This window comes from Haliotis cracherodii, unplaced genomic scaffold (genome assembly GCF_022045235.1).
Source record: "Haliotis cracherodii isolate W230 unplaced genomic scaffold, xgHalCrac1.p SCAF_1, whole genome shotgun sequence".
Taxonomy (NCBI): domain Eukaryota; kingdom Metazoa; phylum Mollusca; class Gastropoda; order Lepetellida; family Haliotidae; genus Haliotis; species Haliotis cracherodii.
In genome coordinates this window covers 55,567,311-55,594,858 of record NW_027266264.1, presented here as the reverse complement: position 1 = coordinate 55,594,858, position 27,548 = coordinate 55,567,311, and the positions used below count along the sequence as shown (strand labels likewise).

The 27,548-nt window shown below is 40.0% G+C and overlaps 1 protein-coding gene across 3 annotated transcripts in view; it reads left to right on the top strand.

The window, feature by feature from the left end:
- Window positions 1-27,548, top strand: part of LOC139465751 (zwei Ig domain protein zig-8-like) — a 302,241-nt gene that overhangs the window by 193,549 nt on the left and 81,144 nt on the right. For all 3 annotated transcript variants that reach the window (XM_071247630.1, XM_071247620.1, XM_071247611.1), the window contains exon 2: window positions 23,570-23,694. In XM_071247630.1, the coding sequence (XP_071103731.1) occupies window positions 23,570-23,694 (125 nt within the window). The remainder of the gene's footprint in view (window positions 1-23,569; window positions 23,695-27,548) is intronic.

The window sequence follows — 27,548 nt, the reverse complement described above, 5'->3', positions numbered from 1 at the left end:
CACTCTCACAATAACTGCCAGTGTGTCAGTTGAGGAGCCAGAGGGACTTTAGCATCTGTCACAGCTCCAATCACTCTCACAATAACTGCCAGTGTGTTAGTTGAGGAGCCAGAGGGACTTTAGCATCTGTCACAGCTCCAATCACTCTCACAATAACTGCCAGTGTGTTAGTTGAGGAGCCAGAGGGACTTTAGCTTCTGTCACAGCTCCAATCACTCTCACAATAACTGCCAGTGTGTCAGTTGAGAATCCAGAGGTACTTTAGCATCTGTCATAGCTCCAATCACTCTCACAATAACTGCCAATGTGTCAGTTGAGAAGCCAGAGGGACTTTAGCATCTGTCACAGCTCCAATCACTCTCACAATAACTGCCAATGTGTTAGTTGAGGAGCCAGAGGGACTTTAGCATCTGTCACAGCTCCAATCACTCTCACAATAACTGCCAGTGTGTTAGTTGAGGAGCCAGAGGGACTTTAGCATCTGTCACAGCTCCAATCACTCTCACAATAACTGCCAGTGTGTCAGTTGAGGAGCCAGAGGGACTTTAGCATCTGTCACAGCTCCAATCACTCTCACAATAACTGCCAGTGTGTTAGTTGAGGAGCCAGAGGGACCTTAGCATCTGTCACAGCTCCAATCACTCTCACAATAACTGCCAGTGTGTTAGTTGAGGAGCCAGAGGGACTTTAGCTTCTGTCACAGCTCCAATCACTCTCACAATAACTGCCAGTGTGTCAGTTGAGAATCCAGAGGTACTTTAGCATCTGTCATAGCTCCAATCACTCTCACAATAACTGCCAATGTGTCAGTTGAGAAGCCAGAGGGACTTTAGCATCTGTCACAGCTCCAATCACTCTCACAATAACTGCCAATGTGTTAGTTGAGGAGCCAGAGGGACTTTAGCATCTGTCACAGCTCCAATCACTCTCACAATAACTGCCAGTGTGTTAGTTGAGGAGCCAGAGGGACTTTAGCATCTGTCACAGCTCCAATCACTCTCACAATAACTGCCAGTGTGTTAGTTGAGGAGCCAGAGGGACTTTAGCATCTGTCACAGCTCCAAACACTCTAACAATAACTGCCAGTGTGTTAGTTGAGGAGCCAGAGGGACTTTAGCATCTGTCACAGCTCCAATCACTCTCACAATAACAGCCAGTGTGTCAGTTGAGGAGCCAGAGGGACTTTAGCATCTGTCACAGCTCCAATCACTCTCACAATAACTGCCAGTGTGTTAGTTGAGGAGCCAGAGGGACTGCCAGCTCAATTTATAGGGGAGGACCTGCCAAAGGTTGTCCATTATTCCAACAAAAACAGAATTACAGAGATTAGTTTTTGTTGGCAGCTGATAATTTCACAGCTATTAGTTTATGTTGATATCTTATTTGGTGTCAGCAAGACCATAAAGAATATTTCAGTGTGAAAGCACCTTCATTCTTCTAACTTCGAAGCCTCACTAATTTACTTTAAAGACACCCAAGTCAGACTTCATTTTTAGCAAATAAATCACATTACATGTCAAAAGTCCTTCTAAGTATACCAATTTCATTCTACCAATTAATATGGATGTCAAAGGGAAAATTGTAAAGAAAGCTTGAAATGGTAGGAATTTCTCAGAGAAGTATGAGGAACTCTTTTCAGCAAATTCATCACGGAAATAATCATATTATCTCATTTTTTAATGATAAAAGATTATCATGAACATCACAGCAACAGATCACACACACCAGATACCGGTAATTACATTCCGAGGCATTACCAGACACATGATCTGTCATAATGCAGCGAAGTCAGATTCACACATATCACACACACATTCTTCCCTTGCATTTGATAACTTGCATCATATTGGCAAATTTATTAAGATGCCGGGAGCTTGAGGCACTTTTGAGCATGAAACATGGCTCCACATGTATATAGGCACAATTTGAAGATGGATACATGCTCCTGTCATGTTTACAACAAGAAAGAACACAGATAAACCAGACAGACATACAAAGTAGAGTGCACAAATTAAATTCCCAATATCCAAAAAAAACTTCCTTGAGTTCTTTAAAAAACTCAACACCGAAAGTAATTTATTTTCCCAAAAAAAATTATATTAAAAAAAAATTACACTTAATCTTCCTTTAAAGTCAAACAACCTTTCGTTTACAACGAACTTGGAAAAAAAATCATGTAAAGGGTAAAAAAACACTTCAGGAAACATGGGATGAAATTTGCTCAATTTTCAGAATTAACAGTCCGACAGTCTCCCCCAAAATGTTGGCGTCCAACGATGTGTTTGAAATTTTCTTTGTAAGTACAATTTCTTTAGCTGCATTAGTTGAAATTCTTGAAGCTTACACCGAGGACTTGTTGTGCAAAATGCCATAAAAACACATCAAAGTTTGTGAAACAACAACTTGAGCATCAGCCTGACTTCTTACCCACAATTTCGTGCCTTTATATTGTGAAATCTTCAGCTGATCTATGCTTCTTTCTTCCTTGCAAATCTAGGTCTTTTCATCAAGGACAAAAAATTCATGAAAGACTTAATTTTGAACTTAAAAAGCACAATATCATGTGATTAATTCCAACGTCTCAAGACTTCAGCATGGCGGACAAATTGGAAGAGGAAGTCATCCGAATTAAGGAGCGAAATGTGGCCAGTTTGCAAATTTCAAGGGTGCTATATAGCTTTTTCAGTTGGCTCCAACACTCCCTAAAGCATGTAGTCTACTGACCGTGATCTTTAATAAGCATTCAACACAGTCTGCATTGATTCGGCCAGTCTGATGGACCCAAGATATAGAGAAGTGAGTCAAAAATAGCCAATATATTTCCCAATTTGTCTTTCTTATTCAGCCCCTTTGTGATCGTTTTGACCTTTGCTCATAAGAAGTGTGGACATTTATTGTTGCCCGGCACACTCATGTTGTGGTGATGCAACAGAGGCGCGATAAAACAACCATTAATGAAGCAAGTTGAACTATATACTATCTATGTGTCAACCTCATCGGGGGACGTAATCTTCTCGTAGAAATCTTCTCAAAGTTGGCCTGCACTGCCGAAAAGAAAGATCATTCTCACCCATTCATTACAAACAGGAATTTAATGCCATCTGTCTCTTTATTATGCATGACATCAAAGGTATGGAATTTCATTCATCGGTAATTTCTTGCACATTAAAATTACATACCAGGGTTACCTTAGATCCCAGAAGGAGCCATTGCACCATTAGGATCCAGTGACACATCCCTATTATCACTTCACTGGTTTTAACACACCAATACGGAATGGTTTCCCAAACTGCAACGTATCATAATCATTTGTATCGGTCCGAGTTTCTGCTCCCACTTTTGTCATTACCATCACAGAAAGAATTATATGTTTGGCGTTTGGCTGAACTTTGTTTCCTTCTATAGCATTACATTTCACATAATTAAGATCAATACACTTGTAGAAGGTAATGTGTGAGTAGTTTTTGCAGAAACTCTTCTTTCGTCTTTGAAATTTCACAGGAGAATTACAGAGGTGTAAAGAGAAACGACTGAAGAATTCATGTAATTCTGAAGAAAACATAGTAAATTCTTGTATTATACAGCCCTTTGATGTCTCGATTCACAGTTTATAACCTATCTTCTCTGTTCAATGCACCATTATATGTCATTTGGATCTTTTATAATTACCAAAAAGAAGTAAATGAAATTGTCAAAGCCTTATGAGAATTTATGATCTCCCTTGGTCCCTGAAGTATAATATTCAAAAAATCCAAAGCAAGTCTTGTAGCTTCAGGAATTGCCACACATTATGCAAACAAGACCTTTAGATTTTGGAGAAATGTCCAGTGAACTTGTGGGAATCTTCAAGAGATCATTTTTTATATATATATATATTTTATTTTATTTATTTATTTTTATTCATTTTTTTTTGGGGGGGGGAGGTTCAAATCATTTTAATTTCAATTCAGTAAGTTAGATTAAGTTGTTTGGACATAGGAATCACCCAAAGTGATGCAACTAAGTTAACTTGTGAAGATCTGGGTTAGAATAGGTCTTCAGCAACCCATGCTGGTTGTAAGAGGTGACATGGGTTTGGGTCGTCTTTCTAACTGACTTGGTTGATGCATGTCAATGTATCCCAGCTGCATAGGTCTATGTTCATGATGTCAACCACTGGAATGTCTGGTCCAGGCTCAATTATTTTACAGATTGATGTCATATAGGTGGAATTTTGTGCTGCGCTAAACAACAAACAAACATACAAAGCATGTTTAGAAGTCGTCACACATGTTTGGAAATGACAAGAAATCATATCTTTGGATATTTGTTTAGTTTCTGAAAATTAAAACAGAAGTGTTACGAAGTGAATTGTTACCTTGACTTTGTATCTTATAAAATATGTTATGTAACTCCATTACATATGAGCCTGTGGCCTTTCATATAATAAAGAATTGAATTGAATTGAGTGAATGTCATTTGGTCACTCTTAGCATCCACATTTTGAAAGTAGTTGTCAAGTCGGTCAAGGATGACGTCGTTTTCATGATCTTCAAGCATGCAAGTTTTATTGGCCAATATATTGGCTTGTTGACACGGCAGTCAATGAGAAGTGAAAACCTCTGTATAGATATATGATAATAGACACAAAAATGTTTTACACATGACAAACTGATGAAAGCAAACTGTTATATTATTCATCCATAGCACCATTACCATCTATCAAGCTGTAAAGTCATCATATAGCCGAGGGCCAAGGTGGTTACACTAATCTCTTATTCAACAGCCCAAATATGGGCAGCGGTCTAAGATCAATGCCAGGCGCAAGGTGGGGAAATCAAATTATTTCCCATAGCCAGTTTTCAGGAAACATCAAAGACAATACATTGTTCTATGGCGCTGAGAGGGAGGGCGCAATACGAGTGCATTCTGGGAATATTCACACACTACAATTCTGATGTATGAGCCAATTTCTGGAAATAAGATTGGAAATGTCTTGGAGGAATGACCAAAATATTGTGTCTAGATCTGATAATAGTTTCGGTCAATATATGAATTGGCATGGGGGCATACAACAGATATAATAAATTAAGATGGAAAGCAATCAGAATTGTTGTCAGTTTTGTTACCTATCTTGTTTTACCCGGGATGGGGAAGTGGAAGACAATGGCAGCTAATAAACTAGGTATGGCCATGTCATTGCCAATGAATAATGATATGTATTTGTCCTGTGAAGGACAAGCATCTGATGTCTGATAACTTCCAACTTAAGTATGGCCAGCTAGTATCCCAGCCCTCAACTCCCCCCCCCCCCCCCCCCCTCGGGAATAATTTCATATAGTTTTCCCTCCACATCTTTGACTCACAGATGTATATGATGTATTTATCAGGAGTCTGAAGACAGTTATGATATTGTATGTTTCAGAGAAGGCGCTTTAAATCTTTCACTATGGAATACACAACTCAACTTTTGATGGGGATATTAATATTTTCTTGGTTCACCCCACTTATGATGTCATTACTCTTAATATACTGAACAAAACAATCAAGGGATTATGAATATAATGATACGTTTTTGTAGTGAAAACTGAGCACACAATTTTATAAAAATATCTTCAAAAATATTTGACCGCCTCTGTGGTCTAGTGGTAGAGCATCCGCCCATAGAGCGGAAGGTCCGAGGTTTCATCCCCGGCCTCATCATACCAAAAGACATTAAAAGATGGTACTCTTGTTGTTACCCTGTCTGGCGCTCGGCATTAATGGGCCAAAACTGGGATTGGTCAGCTGGGAGTCAGTATACTGTGTCTGAGTGGGTTATTCATGTTAAACTGCACACACACTCACACACACACACACACACACACACACACACACACACACACACACACACACACACACACACACACACACACACACAGAGTGTATGCACATCACTATTTAAGTGCAATAATCTTGGACGAGACGTTTAACCCAATTTCACTTCACCTAAAAAAATATTCACAATCCCTTACCTTTTTCGTTCTGTATATATGTAGATGTAGAAGTTTGAAGTATGTCAGTATTCTTATCGAAAGTTGAGCTGTATAGTTATATAGCTTACAAAGTTACAATAGCCAATGTAATATGAAATATTGTGCGTGATGTCAAACAAATCCATATATTTAATGTCATTTCAAACATTTCATGATGAAAAAGTAAGATTGGCAATTGAGTCTTCAACTTATTGATTATAAACATCCCATTAAATGACAAGCTTTCTGGAGGTTTTATGAAATGTATAGAGGTGAGTGAGTGAAAGAGTTTGGTCTGACGCTGTTTTGAGCAGTATTTCAATTATATCATGGCATATCAGATCATAAAGTGTGGGAGAACCACCTCAAGTGTCACTATGATGGTGAAGTGATGTTGGGCTTAATGCCATGTTCAAGGTTATCGCAATTATACAGTGATGTGCAAGTATGTGTGTGTGTGTGTGTGTGGGTGCATGCGTGTGTTGCATGTGTGTTGCGTATGTGTGCATGTACATATGCGCGTGCATGCGTGCATGCGTGCGTGCAATGTACTTATCTGGAGTAATGCTGCTTTAATAGTGCTAGCTAAATGAGATACTATGCCACAGTTTAACATGGACACCCAAATCAGACACAGTATACTGACTCCAAGCCCTTGTTCTATCCCTTAATGCAGAACGCCAGGCATTGTAACAACAAGTACAATCTCTTAACATCTTTTAGTATGATATGACATGGGATCAAACTACCAACCTTCAGGCCTTCAGGCAGATGCTCCACCCTCTAGACCACGAAGGCAATCAAACACCAGAAGGATTTTACAACCTTGGATGATAGGGTGCTGTTCCAGAGAGGCAGGAACAGGCTATTTCTGGGGCTGAAACTCATGGCCAGGATTCGAAGATTGCTGTTGTTGAGTCATAAACCCCTGATGCTATTACTTGATGCTCATGCTATCAACCACTGTTTCATCAGTTAGCCTTGCTTCTTTGAAGCTACTTGAATATTGCAGGCTGCAGAACAAAACAATGTCAGTGAAGGATGTCACTGATTTCTTATTGTTGGCTGTAGTGTCTTGTGTTAATGATCAAAGAAGCAATCTGTGAATTTGGTATATCTGATATATTTATAGTGCTAGCTCACTGAGATACCATGGCGCAGAATACCCCACTCAGACACAGTATACTGACTCCGAGCCGACCAGTCCTTGTTTTAGCCCCTTAATGTCGAGCGCCAGACAGGGTAACAACAAGTACCATCATTTAATGTATGATGCGGTCGGGGATCGAACCCCGGACCTTCCGCTCTCCGGGCGGACGCTGTACCACTAGACCACGGAGGCGGTCTTATTCAAAAGAGGGGGCAGTGGGGTATCATAGTGGTTAAAGCATTTGTTCGTCATGCCGAAGACCCGGGTTCGATTTCCCACATGGGTACAATGTGTGAAGCCCATTTCTGGTGTCCCCCGCCGTGATATTGCTGGAATATTGCTAAAAGCGGCGTAAAACTATATTCACTCATTCACTATTCATAAGAACTGACTTCAATACGTTCCCATGATTATGATGGTATAAGCACAATGTGTGCCCATTTTTTTATTGTTTGAACATAGTAAAAATACCTCATTTATAAACACAATATATGCTACTCAAAAGAAGAAACTTTTTCACATGACTATAGTTAATCGCTCATGTCATGACAGATTAACTATAGTCACATGAACTAATCAGGTTTCTTAACTTCTATTGAGTAGTTTATATATTAAATTCGTGAAAACACAATCCTAGTGCAGTATATCCACATTGCTTGTTGTTTTAGAAGCAGAAAGGTTAGATTTCTTGCAGAATTCCTGCACTTTTTGTAATCAATTTATCCACCATCACAGCAAGCACAACCTAAACAGTCTATGTCAAAATCTGCTGTCTAAACTTGTGTTAACTGTCCTCTTGCCTGACAGAGATTTTACTAGATTCAGACAGCAGACTGCCCAAGGGTAATTTAAGAGTCATAGCAATTAGTTCGCTATAGTCCTGAGACTGGTGAAAATTGGAAAGACTGCTTGTTTTCTTCCCAAATCTAGTTATGTTACTTAAACCTCTCGTTCGAAATGAGCCATAGACCAGTTGGTTTTAACTCACAGTGTCTGCCCATGGTGGCCTACCGTATTCAACGTTAGAGCACCCAGGGCGTTCTCCAGATTAAAAATAGGGGGCGCTTATTAGAATATCATTTTGAGTTGAGAGATCGTAAATTTCATGGTTTATGCTAACAGCCTGAAATGTTTACATTCGATAGATATATTTTTCAAGAATTTAATTGCCCATAATTAAGGGTGATATAACACACGAGTGCGTATTATACACGAATAAATAAGTTTTGTGTACATTGATCAATCGGAAGGGGTGCTGATTGGGATTGTTCACTAGCCAATATATTAGCAAATATTGCCGTGGGCGCTTATTAGAGCGGGGCTCTTACTACATCGAATACAGTAATAACAATTTCAGTCAACTGTCTGAAGAGTGTCTATAAGGTACACACACCTTGTTAACTGGAAATGCTTGGGACTGTCAAATATATAACAAGCTGGTGTTTCCAGGATAGTGACACGCTGAAACCTGACTTGCAATTAGCATGAAATCAATACCAACATAATATGGTATGTATAATCAAGTGCTTATTGCATCAGAGGCAGCATGACAGACAAGAATAAGATTAACACCAGGATATTAGAGTCAGCGAACATCAGTGGTGGTGTGTAGTGTCATGTGGTGGTGTGTGGTGGCATGTGGTGGTGTGTAGTGGCATGTGGTGATGTGTGGTGGCATGTGGTGGTGTGTGGTGGCATGTGGTGGTGTGTGGTGGCATGTGGTGGTGTGTGGTGGCATGTGGTGGTGTGTGGTGGCATGTGGTGGTGTGTGGTGGCATGTGGTGATGTGTGGTGGTGTGTGGTGTCATGTGGTGGTGTGTGGTGGCATGTGGTGGTGTGTAGTGGCATGTGGTGGCGTGTGGTGGCATGTGGTGGTGTGTGGTGGCATGTGGTGGTGTGTGGTGGCATGTGGTGGTGTGTGGTGGCATGTGGTGGTGTGTAGTGGCATGTGGTGGTGTGTGGTGGCATGTGGTGGTGTGTGGTGGCATGTGGTGATGTGTGGTGGCATGTGGTGATGTGTGGTGACATGTGGTGGCATGTGGTGGTGTGTAGTGGCAAGTGGTGGTGTGTGGTGGCATGTGGTGCTGTGCGTTGGCATGTGGTGGCATGTGGTGGTGTGTGATGGCATGTGGTGGTGTGTAGTGTCATGTGGTGGTATGTGGTGGCATGTGGTGGCGTGTAGTGGCATGTGGTGGTGTGTGGTGGCATGTGGTGGTGTGTGGTGGCATGTGGTGATGTGTGGTGACATGTGGTGGCATGTGGTGGTGTGTAGTGGCATGTGGTGGTGTGTGGTGGCATGTGGTGGTGTGTGGTGGCATGTGGTGGTGTGTAGTGGCATGTGGTGGTGTGTATTGGCATGTGGTGGTGTGTGGTGGCATGTTGTGGTGTGTGGTGGCATGTGGTGCTGTGCGTTGGCATGTGGTGGCATGTGGTGGTGTGTGATGGCATGTGGTGGTGTGTAGTGTCATGTGGTGGTATGTGGTGGCATGTGGTGGCGTGTAGTGGCATGTGGTGGCGTGTGGTGGCATGTGGTGGTGTGTGGTGGCATGTGGTGGTGTGTAGTGTCATGTGGTGGTATGTGGTGACATGTGGTGGTGTGTGGTGGCATGTGGTGCTGTGTGTTGGCATGTGGTGGCATGTGGTGGTGTGTGGTGGCATGTGGTGGCATGCGGTGGTGTGTGGTTTGGTGTGTGGTGGCATGTGGTGTGTGGTGTGTGGTGGTGTGTGGTGTCCTTTGGTCACAAATCAAGCAAGTTACATTGGTCATCAACAGTGGGTGGATAGGTTCCTGAGTTTGGCAAGTTTGACTCATGAGTTTCCACGGTCCTGATTACACTGAATCCAAGGTGGACATGCCACATGCCACATGTCCAAGGTCACATGTGGAGTTTCCTTAGGCAAGACTTAAAAATATACCACTGTTCACCCAACAGTGAATGGGTACCCGGTAGGATGAGATGGTAATGTGACTGTTGACCTAGCACCTCAAAACACATTGTATACTTCCCATGGAGCTGAGAATTAAATTTAAGTGTAAATTAAGCAATACACAATCTGGGATGATAATTTCATCTTCATTTTGTGCAAGCACTAGTTTACAGAATATAGCATTATTAATACTGATAGTTCAGTTTAATTACAACATGTCAGGTTAATGTAAAGGATCCTGGATTTCACGTCCAGTAAATCCATGGGACCCTCTATACTCTAACACACTTAAGATATCATAATGTTACGATCACTTTTAGATACTGAAGTCAGAATTCTTGTTACGATGAACGATGGCTTATGGATGGACCACATAACATCACCTTCCAGCATCAGTATATCCAGCTAATGTTGTTTCACTGTAAGACATAATGCTGAAGATACACATGTGAGTTCATCTCTGTTCCTGTTAAGAGAAACATGTCACGCAGGCAAGATAAAAACCTCACTGATGACAGATAAAACGAACTGAAACTCGATTTTAATCCTGAAACTTTCTGACATGCAAAAGTTTGTAAGTTTAAACAATAATGACAAATCAATGACGTTTTTATCAGCAAGTGTACCAAACTTATTCCGCAGACTAATCTCTTTTGTTATCCCACTTTGTCTGACTACATACAAGGAATAGTTCCTGCAAATGTCGTATCCGTGACGAGTGGGTTTGTTTGCCAATGGCAAGTTGGTAGATGTCAGCATGGACACCCCTTACATTATGAAATTATCTCGTTACTATGTCGATCGCCCATAGCCACACTCACACACTGAGTAATTGCTTCCTACTCGATAAAATTGTCACGTCTATAAAGCAATTATCAGTTACTTGTAGTTTCAGTGGCATATCTGGCCAAAATCACATAGGGGACTGACTGAGAGGTAAATCATTGCCATTGGTGTTCGTATAGCCCATGCAGCATTTTGTTCTCTAACTCAATTGCATACCCTGCAAAGATAAGAATGCTAATCTAATTACCAGGTAGCAGTAATTGGGTTTTAAATGTAATCAAATGCAGGCCTGGGTTGTTGGCTGTAGACTTTCCACTTCCCCTCATCAGCAGTAACAGCAACTACAGCTTCAGGCAGTGCCTGCTGGTGTGGGGTCAAACCTCCGGGGCACCAGGAACATCTCCAGGGTTGTGTCCATGTTGTGTTGGGTTGTGTCGGGTTGTGTCGGGACCCTGTGGCCCCTTTGCCCTTTAGCTGTGAATGTCTGATCCAATTAGAAACAACAACTGCTTTACAGAATAACAAATTGGCCCAACTGGGAATTTCATGCTTATCAACTTTGTCATTTATGATATCGAATTCATTTTTGTCTCATTGTGTTCACTCAGTAAGGATAATGGTGAAGTAATGTGTTCTCTGTCCGTCGAGAAATTTTGCCGAGGAGTAATTTGGCTCTGCGCAACAGCTCATTTGAAACTATCATTGATTTGTTGAAAAAATCCTCCGCTAATACAAGTGTTTTTCAGTGTTCAATAAGAAATTATGATGTTAAGGTTATTTTAAGAAGGTTGAGGTGAAAAAGATAATTTCGTATATTTTGACATGCTTCCAAGATGGATGTCTACTTAAACCCATATTGACACATGCATGTGGACATTTCAAAAGACGATCATTAATAATAACTACACTTTTCTAGTTAATGAGCAAGGAAATTGCCCTTCATGCTGTAGGTGAGCCATGTATATGTACTACAGTGATGCCACACAGTTTGTGTTATCAGGTCAATCATTTTTCACAGCACAGAGATGTGATCGTGTTGTGAAGTCTGAACTAAAGGCAAACACAACACAGGCTTGTGATTGTGTTATTGAGCCTCAAATTAATGTTAGTCACAGGGTTCTGATTTTGTTATTGAGCTAACTTAATATAAGTCAAAGGGTTCTGATTGTGTTATTGAGCCTCAACTTAATGTTAGTCACAGGGTTCTGATTGTGTTATTGAGCCAACTATATGCCAGTCACAGTGTTCTGATTGTGTTATTGAGCCAATTTAATGCTAGTCACAGGGTTGTGATTGTGTTATTGAGCCTCAACCTAATATTAGTCACAGGGTTGTGATTGTGTTATTGAGCTAACTTAATATAAGTCAAAGGGTTCTGATTGTGTTATTGAGCCTCAACCTAATATTAGTCACAGGGTTGTGATTGTGTTATTGAGCTTCAACCTAATGTTAGTCACAGGGTTGTGATTGTGTTATTGAGCTAACTTAATATAAGTCAAAGGGTTCTGATTGTGTTTTTGAGCCTTAACCTAATATTAGTCACAGGGTTGTGATTGAGTTATTGAGCTAACTTAATATAAGTCAAAGGGTTCTGATTGTGTTATTGAGCCTCAACCTAATATTAGTCACAGGGTTGTGATTGTGTTATTGAGCTTCAACCTAATGTTAGTCACAGGGTTGTGATTGTGTTATTGAGCTAACTTAATATAAGTCAAAGGGTTCTGATTGTGTTATTGAGCCTTAACCTAATATTAGTCACAGGGTTGTGATTGTGTTATTGAGCTTCAACCTAATGTTAGTCACAGGGTTGTGATTGTGTTATTGTTTGTTTGTTGTTTAACGCCGCACTCAGCAATATTCCAGCTCTATGACGGCAGTCTGTAAATAATCAAGTCTGGACCAGACAATCCAGTGATTGACATCATGAGAATCGATCTACGCAATTGGGATACAATGACATGCATCGACCAAGTCAGCAAGCCTGACCACCCGATCCCGTTGGTCACCTCTTACAACAAGCATAGTTGCCTTTTCCGGAAAGCATTGGCTGATGAAGACCTATTCTACCCCGGATCTTTACGGGTCTGATTGTGTTATTGAGCTAACTTAATATTAGTCACATGGTTCTGATTGTATTATTGAGCCTCAACCTTATAGTAGTCACTGGGTTCTGATTGTGTTATTGAGCGAACTTATTATTAGTTATAGGGTTCTGATAGTGTAATTGAGCCAACTACATGCTAGTTACAGGGTTGTGATTGTGTTATTGTGTCTTAAATAAGGCAGACAATATAAAAAAAAGGGTTGTGTTAATATTATCTCGTTTGAACTGAGTTTACTTTCTCGCACCACAGGCATAAGATTGTGTTATCAAACAAGAATTAAAAGTAGACCACAATCAGAAACAAACACACCACAGGCATAAGATTGTGTTATCAAACAAGAATTAAAAGAAGACGCACCACAATCAGAAACAAACACACAACAGGCATAAGATTGTGTTATCAAACATGACTGAAAAGAAAACACACCACAATCTGAAATAAACACATTGCAGGGATAAGATTGTGTTATCAAACATGACTAAAAAGCAGACACACCACAGTCTGAAATAAACACATCTCAGGCATAAGATTGTGTTATCAAACATGACTAAAAAGCAGACACACCACAATCTCAAATATCCACACCACTGGGACAGGATTTGTACCCATCCAAGCAGACAATGGCCGGACCTGGTCTCTCAAGCAGTGTGTGCGTGCATGCATGAGCTTGTACTAGTTCGGACTGATGCCGATTTATAGTGCTAGCTCACTGAGATACCATGTCGCAGTTTTACATGAATACCCCGAGCTGACCAGTCCTTGCTTTTTAGCCCCTCAATGCCGAGCGCCAGACAGGGTTACAACAGGTACAATCTCTTAACACCTTTTAGTATGACATGACATCGGGTCAAACTACTGACCTTCCGGCCTTCAGGCAGACGCTCCAACCACTAGACCATGAAGGCAATCCAACATTATGCAAGATTATAGGGTGCTGTTCCAGAGAGCAAGGACAGGATATTTCTGGGACTGAAACTTATGGCCTGGATAAGTAGATTGCTGTAGTGGAGTCATAACACCCTGATGCTACTGTACCATATCTTTTAACGTCTTTGGTATGACGTGGCTGAGGATCAAACCCCGGATTTTCCACTCTCTGGGCGGACGCTCTACCACTAGACCACGAAGGCGGTTAGATATTATATGAGAGTTCATGTCATACTATGTCCTGTGCGAGGGCGGGGGAAATAGCAGAATTTAGTCACAAGTGTCGTAAATATAGTATGAACACGAATATTATGTTCTATTTATTACCGAAGAAGATGTCTATATACAGAGACACATTTTCGTGTTTGTCGAATGACATCAACAATCTTCAGCTATGACGTCGTTTCTAGTGTGACATCATTCCGACCTCATATCACAATAATCTTCGAGTGACGTCAACAATGCCGTCTGTATGACAGAAGCAATACACTGATGCATCGTGACATGACCCTTGGGCTCATATGATTTTTATGAACCCCAATAGGTAGGTAATAAGGCTCAATATCCTCTCAAAAATGCACTAATCCATGCATATCAATGCTTAGTTGTTGACTTTAATGACAATTAAGCCTTGTAAGAAACATGGACTCAGCATGTGAGTGAGAGATTAAAGCTGCTTTGGATATTACTTCAGTTATATGATGGCTTGTAAGTTTGGAGAAATGGCCAGAGTGAGGACTGTCCGAGACCACTTTGCTGAAACACAGGTATGCTCCTATCAAATCTAGAAACTTAATTAGAGCGAACCAGGATTCGAAACCATAATCATAGGTTATTGATTCAAGGAACTTGATAAATCCTCTGTATCTATGAAAACATGGCCTGTCTGCTCCAAAATCTATATGAAGCAATCGAGTCCCAATAGTGGTAAAGGCACACTCAGCGATATTACAGTAACTGAGATAACTGGGCCACCGATGCCCTCAAACATGGACTCAAGACTCAAATACGAAATTTCCTAAAGGATTTATTTGTTAAAGAAAACGGACATAAACAACTAGCTCTGCATGTCCTGTCAAGTCAATGGTTGCTAGGATTGTCCTAATGACGACTTTTCCCATGGAAACTAACCACCAAGAGATATGAAATTGACTGTAATATGCTCAATATTTTGCAAAATTAGATGTCCAACTTGAACTCCAAGTAATCCCTCGACAGTCACATCTTTTGTGTGATTAAGAATCATGTCTCTCCTGATGACCGTTCAGCAATGGGTTTAAGAGAAAGAGGATAAGAACGCTGTAACCTAACATGGAAACAGGTATTAACACTTCTCACTGTTGAATGGAAATCGAAGGCTTAAATCATCTCTCGTTAGTCAAACTAACTCTCATGTTGCCATGAGGGACTTTAGAAACATTTGACATTTTTTTCCTTCATGAAAATGCCTCAGTTAGGATTTGTAGTGGAGAAATTCTGCAGAATCTATATTTGTGCAATTTAAGAAACGGGAAGCATCAGAAGGGTTGAGTGTTGTCGTCGGCTATTATTACAATGAAGTATGATTATTCAAGCTTTAGGACCTCAGGCCTGTAGTGGATGACATTGTTTGACATTGCTTGGTGGCTTATGTTGTACGACACTGAGAGTGAAGAGTGGAAGATATATATAGAATTGTAATTATTCAGTTACACTGTCTGTTTGTTTGTTGTTTAATGCCGCACTCAGCAATATTCCAGCTATTTGATGGTGGTCTGTAGATAATCGAGTCTGGACCAGACAATCCAGTGACTGATGTCATGAGCATCGATCCAGGCAATTGGGATATGATGACATGCATCAGCTAAGTCAGCGAGCCTGAACACACGATCTCGTTAGTCGCCTCTTACGACAAGCATAGTCGCCTTTTATGGCAAGCAAAGGTTACAGAAGACCTATTCTAACCGGATCTTCTCGGAATCTTAGTTACATTGTATGACATTCCATGGTGACATAAGACAGGGAAGATGTATACTAAAGATATTATCATGGTTCATTGACATTGTCATTGCATATTCAACAATAGACACCATGTGATCATCCGTTTTATAATAAATTATTAGATGTTCATCCCCATCCAGCAACCTCACAGCCAAACACTGTCTCACATCATTGTCCCATCAGCACCTACTGATGAAGACAACTGCTATTTGTCATTTTTTTCCATTATACTTGGTGCAATACACCATAGATGAAGTCCTACCAAACATCCAAGATTCATGCAAAGTTCTATTTTATAATGATAAAATAAATTTTGATGATTGGTAGAGATAGGACCCTTTGTCCATCATTTAATCTTATTCAATGAGAGTTACTCCCCAGAGAGTGGGTGTATGATTATTCAAACAGAAACAGACATCAGGCTCGTTAGCCCAACTTGTCAAGTTAGTATTTTAATTTGACGAAAAGATGTCATCACCTAATCCAGACTTTCGTCCACAATTAAAATCAGCGGGAAGTGGAATGCTGGGCATTAAGAAGCTCTAAAAGCTTCACCACACTCGGCAATAGCTGACGAGGAGGTTTTTTCAAGAAATGTCACGGACAAGAAAGTCAGCGATGACAGCACATCACTAGGACGAAGTGTCGATAGTGACACTGCCAGTTAGATTAAAACACATGTACAGATGTACACATAGGCCTTGATCTATTTGTTTATAAGAAATCCTCACACATCACGTTTTATTTTTGATTTAAAGAAAATCAAATATTTAATATACTGTGGCATTATGTTGACTATTTGTAGCCAAATGTGTCAATGACCTCCCACTTACTTCATTTCAATCATACCTTCCATTGTTTTGGGTTACATCAACACAATAAGAAATAACTGACAATATCGCTGACTCGGGAGATCTTCAACCGATAAATCCCCAAGCTCCTTCCCATGTGACACCTTCGTAACCCTCCCGGTATCCTAGCTGCCACCACTGTGCAAGCACCAGACTCTTAAAAAAATTTCCCTCTTGCCCCAAATGAAGTGACATTTATATTTGTGTGAATGTCTTTGAGAATGCCATTCTACGCAATTGGTAAAAGGTTCCCGACTGATTTATAATTTGCCAGATGAATTTATGTTTGTTTGTTTAATCAGACTGGTTCAAGATTGCAGACTTTTGTGGTCTTTGAAAGGCATTTAGAAGTGATACACATAAGGAAGAGAATATATGGATGTCAACTTCTTGATTATGAGGAACCCATAATAAAGTGTTCCTCATAATAAAGAAGTTGACATCCATATATTCTCTTCCTTATGCAGACTAATGAAAAACCACCCAACTTTCCCCTTGCATTCTCACTAAACCAATTACATGACGGTTGAAATGAAATAGAAATTCAAATTTTCAAACAAACAAAACTATCTTGCTGTGGGAAGAGTATTCGCTGTCATGGTAGTCATCACTTGTTTGTAACCATACCAGTCAGAAGTTCAACTCCATGCATGATTGTAGCCACCTTGCACAGTGGGGAGCTGTGACTGGTGGCAGCGATGGTATACAGAGCTCTGCGAACAGGCTATCGCCATGAGGAGGTTGATAAATCCCATGTATCTTTGAAAACATGGACTGTCTGCACCAGAATCTATATTAAGATATAGAGTCCCAATAATGGTAAGGGTACGTACATCTAAACCTGTCTGGTGTCCTTGGAGAGATGGAGGATTAGACTGACCTGTCCCTATTTCAGGTTGGCACATGCAGGTATTCTTGTACAGGGATGATTGTGTCTGCAAAAGACTATATAAAGTGTCTGAAGGAAGCTACATGCAGTTCGCATCACAGGAACATGTAGACTGACCACACAACAATCTGTTCTTCATGCTGCTTCTGATCAATCATGGAAGTGGATCTTAACCACTACACTAAGTGTTAAACATTATTTATCACTATACCTTTTCGGAATGTTCTTCAAGATACCTGAAATAAACCTAATCAACGTCAGAGGGGCTTCAAATCTTAAATGTCATTGATTGAATTTGTTAGTGCAAGTGACAGCAGCCCCTTAATGAAGTGCGCTTGTCTGGTTGGTATTGGACCTGCCGTAAGGACGGTTTGGCACAAGGCTGTTTCTTTCGGGTTATCAATTCATAACTCTAGAAATTTGTCCACCTTAAGACATTTTCCATCAATCAATGACCGCCATTTAGCATCCAATATTTGATAAGGGTATTTTCAGCTCGATATTTTTCGCCAATAAGGTTCTGTACACAAATCATAAAATGTTACAATCAATCACAGTATTTGGAAGCAACTATGTAAACAATTGGATTAAACCTGACCTCTGGCCTCCACCAATCAAATGACAGCAAATGGTTTGACCTCTCTTTGATAAATTGTGCGGAACTCCATCTGTCATCCTTTGTCACGTTATGTACAAACACTACAGACTTCTCGAACAACTGGACATTCATCTTCAACAAACTTTTCACGGCAGAAAAACCCAAACCAAAATATTTCAAAGCAATTAGTGTATCAATTATGATCAACAATCATAATGTATCAGTGTCAAAAACACAAATTGGTATCAGGTGTCAAATTCTAAACATTAAAAATTGTCACACTAGACTCGTGTAATCTGTTAATGTACAGAAGCCACAAGCCTGTTTGCTGTCTACGGTGATGCGAATGTTCTGTTAAGCTGTCAAGACGATATAGCCCACAGCAACTGCTATATTAGTTAATGATGAGTGCTGCCTCTCTGGCCAAAGGGTCAACAGCTCTCACGACAAATGGCAATCATTGAGGCAGCAGGCAAAGAGAGCAAATCTGACACATCAAGTTAATCTTGATCCAAACTAGCCTGAAAAGAGCAGAGAGTGAATAATTTGGTATTCACAATCATTATGTCAAGGTGCCCTTGCTGGCAATGGTCATATGATATATAGTTAATATTAATCCTAATTAATGCACCAAACAGAACAAAGACTGAATAATGTTTCATTCACAATCATAATGTCAAGGTGCCCTAGCTGGCAATGGTGATACGATATATATTTAATATTAATCCTAATTAACTAGCCAAATAAAACACTGAATTATGTTATATTTACAATCATAATCACAATATGGCACCATCTTCTATATGAAAGATAATCTCGATATCAACCTGCCAAAATATAACACAAGTAAGTGAGTGAGTTTTGTTTTATGCCGCTATAGCAATATTCCGGCAATATCATGGCAGGGGACACCAGAAATGGGCTTCACACATTATACCCATGTGGGGAATCGAACCCGGGTCTTCGGCATGACAAATGAACACTTTAACCACAAGGCTACCCCACCACCCCTCAACACAATTGAGGCGACTATGCTTGTCATAAGAGGCAACTAACGGGATCGGGTGGTCAGACTTGCTGATTTGGTTGATGCATGTCATCTTATCCGAAATATGTGGATCAATGTTCATAATATCAATCACTGGATTGTCTGGTCCAGACTTGATTATTTACAGACAGCTGTCATATAGCTGGAACATTGCTGAGTGCATTGTTAAACAATAAACAAACAAACAAACAAATTAACACAATTGACTCACATTATACCCACCATCATGATATATGGTTCCTCGTATGGCAATCATGTGATACAGCAAAATATCCTTGATCCCAACTAGCCTGAATACAGCAACAAGACTCTGATGTTATTTTCACAATCAGGTCACAGTGTCCTAAGCTAGCAATAAATCTGACAAACAAATGCAATATCATGAACCAAGTTTGAAAATCCTTAGTTAGGAATGATTTTCCCCAACAGTCCTCAATATAATTGGTCATTCATCACAAATGATAGCCACTAATACTGTACTGGATTGAAATGAAACCAAATTAAAAACACTGGATTTTTTCTTGCAGCGTTTTCTTTTAGCTTTCTCTATGAATTTTGCCACTCGGCTCAATGATGTGTTGAAGGAGGGATTGGAGCGCACATTGTGATTATCCCAGTAAAACCTTTGGGGATAATGTTTTACTTGTCTATAATCATCTAAGGGAGTGAGTTGGATTTATCGTCGGTTTGAACAGTATTTTACCTATTGTTTTCAACAAAATCAGTAAATGTGTTATTGTATGTTTGGATTTCTCGACTATCGTTTGATTGTCTATACATGCCGCTGTCGCATGGCAGGAGTACTGCTGTGTGGTGTCAGGCAATGAAGACTGACCATTTTTATGCAAATTGTTGAGTGAATGCTCATACAAATAGGTCAGCATTAGTTAAACATACACATAGGTCAACATCAGTAAAACATACACATAGTCAGCATCAGTAAAACATTCAGATAGGACAACATATGTTAAACATACAAATAGGACAGCATCAGTAAAACATACAAATAGGACAGCATCAGTAAAACATACAAATAGGACAGCATCAGTAAAACATACACATAGTCAGCATCAGTAAAACATTCAGATAGGACAACATATGTTAAACATACAAATAGGACAGCATCAGTAAAACATACAAATAGGACAGCATCAGTAAAACATACAAATAGGACAGCATCAGTAAAACATACAAATAGGACAGCATCAGTAAAACATACAAATAGGACAGCATCAGTAAAACATACACATAGGACAGCATCAGTAAAACATACAAATAGGACAGCATCAGTAAAACATACAAATAGAACAGCATCAGTAAAACATACACATAGGACAGCATCAGTAAAACATACACATAGGACAGCATCAGTAAAACATACACATAGGACAGCATCAGTAAAACATACAAATAGGACAGCATCAGTAAAACATACAAATAGGACAGCATCAGTAAAACATACACATAGGACAGCATCAGTAAAACATACACATAGGACAGCATCAGTAAAACATACAAATAGGACAGCATCAGTAAAACATACACATAGGACAGCATCAGTAAAACATACAAATAGGACAACATATGTTAAACATACAAATAGGACAGCATCAGTAAAACATACACATAGGACAGCATCAGTAAAACATACAAATAGGGCAGCATCAGTAAAACATACAAATAGGACAGCATCAGTAAAACATACAAATAGGACAGCATCAGTAAAACATATAAATAGGACAGCATCAATAAAACATACAAATAGGACAGCATCAGTAAAACATACAAATAGGACAGCATCAGTAAAACATACACATAGGACAGCATCAATAAAACATACAAATAGGACAGCATCAGTAAAACATACACATAGGACAGCATCAGTAAAACATACACATAGGACAGCATCAGTAAAACATACAAATAGGACAGCATCAGTAAAACATACAAATAGAACAGCATCAGTAAAACATACACATAGGACAGCATCAGTAAAACATACACATAGGACAGCATCAGTAAAACATACACATAGGACAGCATCAGTAAAACATACAAATAGGACAGCATCAGTAAAACATACAAATAGGACAGCATCAGTAAAACATACAAATAGGACAGCATCAGTAAAACATGGACATATATCAGTCCCAGGATTAAACAGCATTTGAAAAAGAAAATCCAATGCCTCATTGCACTAAAGAAGCTGTACACACAAAATCCAGAGTTTGGTATTCCATCAAGATTATGATGGGGATGCCTGTAATGCTTCACACATTGTACCCATGTAGAAATCAAACTGTCACTTGACAAGAAACCTCTTTAACCACTTGGCTACAACACTAACTCTTAGAATCGGTTATGTTTCATTTGTCAGCCTTAAGGCTGGGATGGCATTGAAGATATAGAGATTATTATATGAGCATGTGTGTCAAACTGATTTTATAAAACGAGTGTCAGAATTCTTGTATTTCCCAATCAAGAGTGAGTGTAATAATGAATTCTTACACAAGTTTCGTAAAATCAGTACGAGACACATGTGAGTGTAATAATTTCTTTATTACACATTATTTCTTAATCCTTTTGAGTTCCTTTATAGAGTGAGTGAGTGAGTAAGTGAGTTGGGCTTAATGACACTTTAAACTGTATTCTAGTTATATCACGGCATGTCAGCTTAATGTGGGAGGAAAGCCCGAAGTGATGCAGGTCTCTGACGTTTACCACTTTGGTGAAACCCACGAGCACTGGTATGGTGGTATGGACAAACCTAGAAACATAATCGGGGCGAACCGGGATTCGAACCCGCAATCAGAGGTTTCTGGCGTGCCCAATGAATGCAACTCTGCACCCCGAATCGCGGCGCCTTAAACAACTGGGCCACCTGTGCCCCCCTCCTTTTTAGAATAATGCAACCACAATTTGTTGAATGCAAAACAATCTTCAGACATGACATCATTTCTAGTGTTACGTCATTCCGACATTACATCAATATAAGATTTAAATGATGTCAACAATGCCACCATCCAGATGACGGAAACAATACTTTGGTGCCTGATTTTTATGAACATGGTTTCTTTTAACCCTATGGGTAACTAAGGTCCATATCTTAATCCAGTTTATCATAACTCTAATTCCCACTGCTCAGCCTCTTGTACTTGCAGCCCACCATTATCTGTACCGTAATGTACCGGCACCAGAAACATCTCCAACATAGATCTAATCCTGCTGGAGATGTTATTTGCTGTATAAAAACTGAACTCATCAATGTCCCATATATAAGATAAATATATCAATACGGTCCTGTCATCTTTTCAACTTGCCCAAAAACATTTTGTACTTAACAATGACAATAGATTTTGTGCATCATAAACAGTCTTCTCGTAATGTTACAACTATGTAATTTGTCTCTCAACAAAGCCAATTGCCAGGAGAGCCTAGCCTGCAATAAACTATTATAGTCATCTCCTGAAAAGGTCACCTTTATGCTGTCAGTTGTGTCTTATCCAGAGCATCATCTGCATCATCAGTATTTCAGTAATAGATCATGGACCATCAGGTTATGAGACTTGGAAACCTTGAGGTTACAGACATAAAGCATTTTTATTAAAAAAACAAGAATGGGTATGGTGGAATAAGATCAAAGCTCATAATTATGATCAGCAGATCCTGAATTGGCTAAGAGACACAATTCTACACAATGAACAGCGTCCTAGAAGCCACTGGGCCACCATACCTTCATTCCTTATGACATGCCAGTACCCTTGACTATATCATTACATATAGCCAGCATGTAATTACAACTGCAGATGAAAGTGACAAAAGGCATTTCTGTAATCATAGGTGATCAAATAGTGATTACACCAGGTGTTAACGAAAAGGTGAGCATATCCTGCCTCACGAGTGGCCCCATCACAAACACAAGCAAGGGTACGCCATATATGTCCCCCAAACACAGGAGAACACATGGTAGCCGTACTTTGCATCACTTCATGACACTGCCACAACACATGCAGCAAACAATGTCAGTGTTCTGAGCGCTCTTATCAACGAACATATTGCTTTAAAATTGTCTGTTCTTTGTCTCACCTGAGAAGATCTGGGTTAGAATAAGTCTTGAGCAACCCATGCTTGTCGTAAAAAGCGACAACTTGATCGGATGGTCAGCTGACTTGGTTGATGCATGTTATCGTATCCCAATTTGGTAGATCGATGTTCATGATATCAATCACTGGATTGTCTGGTACGGACTGGATTATTTACAGACCGCTGGAATATATTGCTGTTCTTTGTCTACAACAGTTTCTTTATTTTCAGCATACGGCCTGTATGATGACGGAACAAGCATACCCTACTTCAACCCTCGTCCTAACAATCTCACCTACTACAGGGGCGACACAGCCATCCTGCAGTGTTCTATACAACATCTAGGTACAAAAACGGTAAGTGCTGATTCAATCTTTAACTTTGCTGTACTCACACTCTAACTTTACTGAACCTATCTAAGATAGGACCAGGTATACTCTCACACCTGGAGCAGGTATACTCTCACACCTGGAGCAGGTATACTCTCACACCTGGAGCAGGTATACTCTTACACCTGGAGCAGGTATACTCTTACACCTGGAGCAGGTATAGTCTCACACCTGGTGCAGGTATACTCTTACACCTGAAACAGGTATACTCTCACACCTGGAGCAGGTATACTCTCACACCTGGAGCAGGTATACTCTTACACCTGAAGCAGGTATGCTCTCACACCTGGAGCAGGTATACTCTCAAACCTGGAGCAGGTATGCTCTCACACCTGGAGCAGGTATACTCTCAAACCTGGAGCAGGTATACTCTCACACCTGGTGCAGGTCTGTACTACTCTCACACCTGGAGCAGGTATACTCTCACACCTGGAGCAAGTATACTCTCACACCTGGAGCAGGTATACTCTCACACCTGGTGTAGGTATACTCTCACACCTGGAGCAGGTATACTCTCACACCTGGTGCAGGTATACTCTCACACCTGGAGCAAGTATACTCACACCTGGAGCAGGTATACTCTCACACCTGGAGCAGGTATACTCTCACACCTGCAGCAGGTATACTCTCACACCTGGAGCAGGTATGCTCTCAAACCTGGAGCAGGTATACTTTCACACCTGGAGCAGGTATACTCTCACACCTGCAGCAGGTATACTCTCACACCTGGATCAGGTAAACTCTCAAACCTGGAGCAGGTATGCTCTCACACCTGGAGCAGGTATACTCTCACACCTGGATCAGGTATACTCCACATTTGTCCAGTCACAATATTACTGCTATATCACAGGGCCTACAAGTCCTACATGATTGAGAAGCACCACGGGATGTAACATCAGTTTGCCCAATATTGGGAACTTTTTAATAAGCTTGATCTTATTTCAGTGGTATTATCAGTTCTTCTCAGCTCATGCTTGTTCATGTCATCTTACCTTATCATACATAACATCTTTTTTCCCATGTATAAGTCATAAGGAACCTCTTCTCCACAAATATGCAGCTAAATGATCTGAGAGGTCCTACTCCCAACATAAACATACATGTCTTCCTCTGCAAGAATAGGTTTTTGTCCCATGTTGCCCAAGGACATGACCCACACACATCCTTATGTCCAGGATGTGGAAAGTGAAAAAAGCATATTTCCACAGGCATCTAATTTGCCAAAATTTTCATGTCCGGAATTGTCAGCTACTTGTCTGGAATTACACCATCACAGCCTGAGGTGAGGTGAACCAGTGTGTTCATGTAGTGTTGAAGTCACTGCACATTTAGTAACATGCTCATGGAATACTTAACTGCAAAAGATTACTTCTCCGTCAATCAAACATACTGGGTCGTGCAAAAATAGGGTAGGATAATTTTCACTTTTACACAGTCAGGCAGGCGAATCCTTTTTGGATCTTAGTTTGATAATACAGTTATATTTAAGTTGATCCCCCTATTTTATTGTCACTGCAGGGACCATATACTAAGGCCTTAATTCAATGTCAATATGGCTACATTTTTCAGCCATATTTGATTTAGATAATGGTGGGAAATTTGATCAGTTAAGAACAAGTAGAGTCATTGAGCAGCATTGCCAGTAAGAGACAAACATTTAGATGGGAGGAGGATATTTCTTAGGTACAGGATATATTTTCAGTTTCCACTTCAAGAGATATTTGTTTTAATATTGGTTTTTCAGGACGTCCTGCAAGTCTCCCAAACAATTTTTCCCCAGTATTTTCTGGAACAAATTATTTACAAAATCCCAGTGATCCAAAGTGATTAAAACATCGATCCAGGTTCGATTCCCCATATGGGTACAATGTGTGAAGCCCATTTCTGATTGTCCCCCACAGTAATATTGCTGGAATATGGCTAAAAGCGGCGTAAAACCATACTCATTCACTCCACCCAGAATATAAAATAATTGGTCTGTGTAGGCTGTTGAATTTGTTGTCTTTCTAATCTTCTATTCTGACAGAGATACAAATATATTATAACTTAATAAGCAACGCCATAATGTATTAGGATTATGGAAGCTCTGACTGAACAGTACAAAAGTGACTAACAGTCTGGGTCTTCACCCACCTCTCAAAGAGATAGTGCATCAAAAAATCCCATGACATGAATTAAAGTCAGAGCACAGTGAAAAACACATTCTTCTTCTTGTGAATGTTCTGACATGACAAATGTGTATGTTTTCCTAACATCTGACAAATAAAGCTAATTCTGACATTCAGTTCTCAACACAGCTTTCATAAAGAAGTGCAGATTGCATATTGGTGCTATCTTTATGAGACACTGGTATTCCGTTTTTGAAAAATCCTTATTTATACTGCAATGAATATTGATAGTTTTACAAAAAACATCCATGGCAAGTATAGAAATGACATGATTTAGTACTCCTTCTGAGCACATATTTGAACACATAAAGCACCCTCATTGAAGCACTAAATGACAAGAGAAACTTTAAGAATCGCTCTTGTATGGTATGACAAAACTTTTGCAGTTAAAATATTAATTTACAAATGGGCAATTTTACTGATTCCTCATATTTTTTATTGAATGAATGCTATTTGAACCTTTTTAAGTGACACATTTGATTCAATAAGGGCTGGTCAAATTACTCTGCATTGTGGAACCTCTTCAGTTGAGCTTTGGTTTTCTGAGAGGGATGCTGAAAGAAAATAGTGCTGAGCACTGCCTGTAGTAAGAGCAATACCGAGAGTACCCTACTGTAACAGTGCTGAAAGTAGCTTGTTGAAAGAAGAGTGCTGAAAGTACCTTGTTGAAAGAACAATGCTGAAAGTACCTTGTTGAAAGAACAGTGCTGAAAGTACCCTGTTGAAAGAACAGTGCTGAAAGTACCCTGTTGAAAGAACAGTGCTGAAAGTACCTTGCTGAAAGAACAATGCTGAAAGTACCCTGCTGAAAGAACAATGCTGAAAGTACCCTGCTGAAAGAACAATGCTGAAAGTACCCTGTTGAAAGAACAGTGCTGAAAGTACCCTGTTGAAAGAACAGTGCTGCAAGTACCCTACTGAAAAAATAATGCTGAAAGTACCCTGCTGAAAGAACAATGCTGAAAGTACCCTGTTGAAAGAACAGTGCTGAAAGTACCCTGTTGAAAGAACAGTGCTGAAAGTACCCTGCTGAAAGAACAATGCTGAAAGTACCCTGCTGAAAGAACAATGCTGAAAGTACCCTGCTGAAAGAACAGTGCTGAAAGTACCTTGTTGAAAGAACAGTGCTGAAAGTACCCTACTGAAAGAATAATGCTGAGAGTACCCTGCTGAAAGAAGAGTGCTGAAAGTATCTTGTTGAAAGAAGAGTGCTGAAAGTAGCCTGTTGAAAGAACAGTGCGGAAAGTACCCTGCTGAAAGAATAATGCTGAAAGTACCCTGCTGAAAGTGCCCTGCTGAAAGAACAGTGCTGAAAGTACCCTGTTGAAAGAACAGTGCTGAAAGTACCCTGTTGAAAGAACAGTGCTGCAAGTACCCTACTGAAAAAATAATGCTGAAAGTACCTTGTTGAAAGAACAATGCTGAAAGTACCCTGCTGAAAGAACAATGCTGAAAGTACCTTGTTGAAAGAACAGTGCTGAAAGTACCCTGTTGAAAGAACAGTGCTGCAAGTACCCTACTGAAAAAATAATGCTGAAAGTACCTTGTTGAAAGAACAATGCTGAAAGTACCCTCTTGAAAGAACAGTGCTGAAAGTACCCTGCTGAAAGAACAGTGCTGAAAGAACAATGCTGAAAGAATAATGCTGAAAGT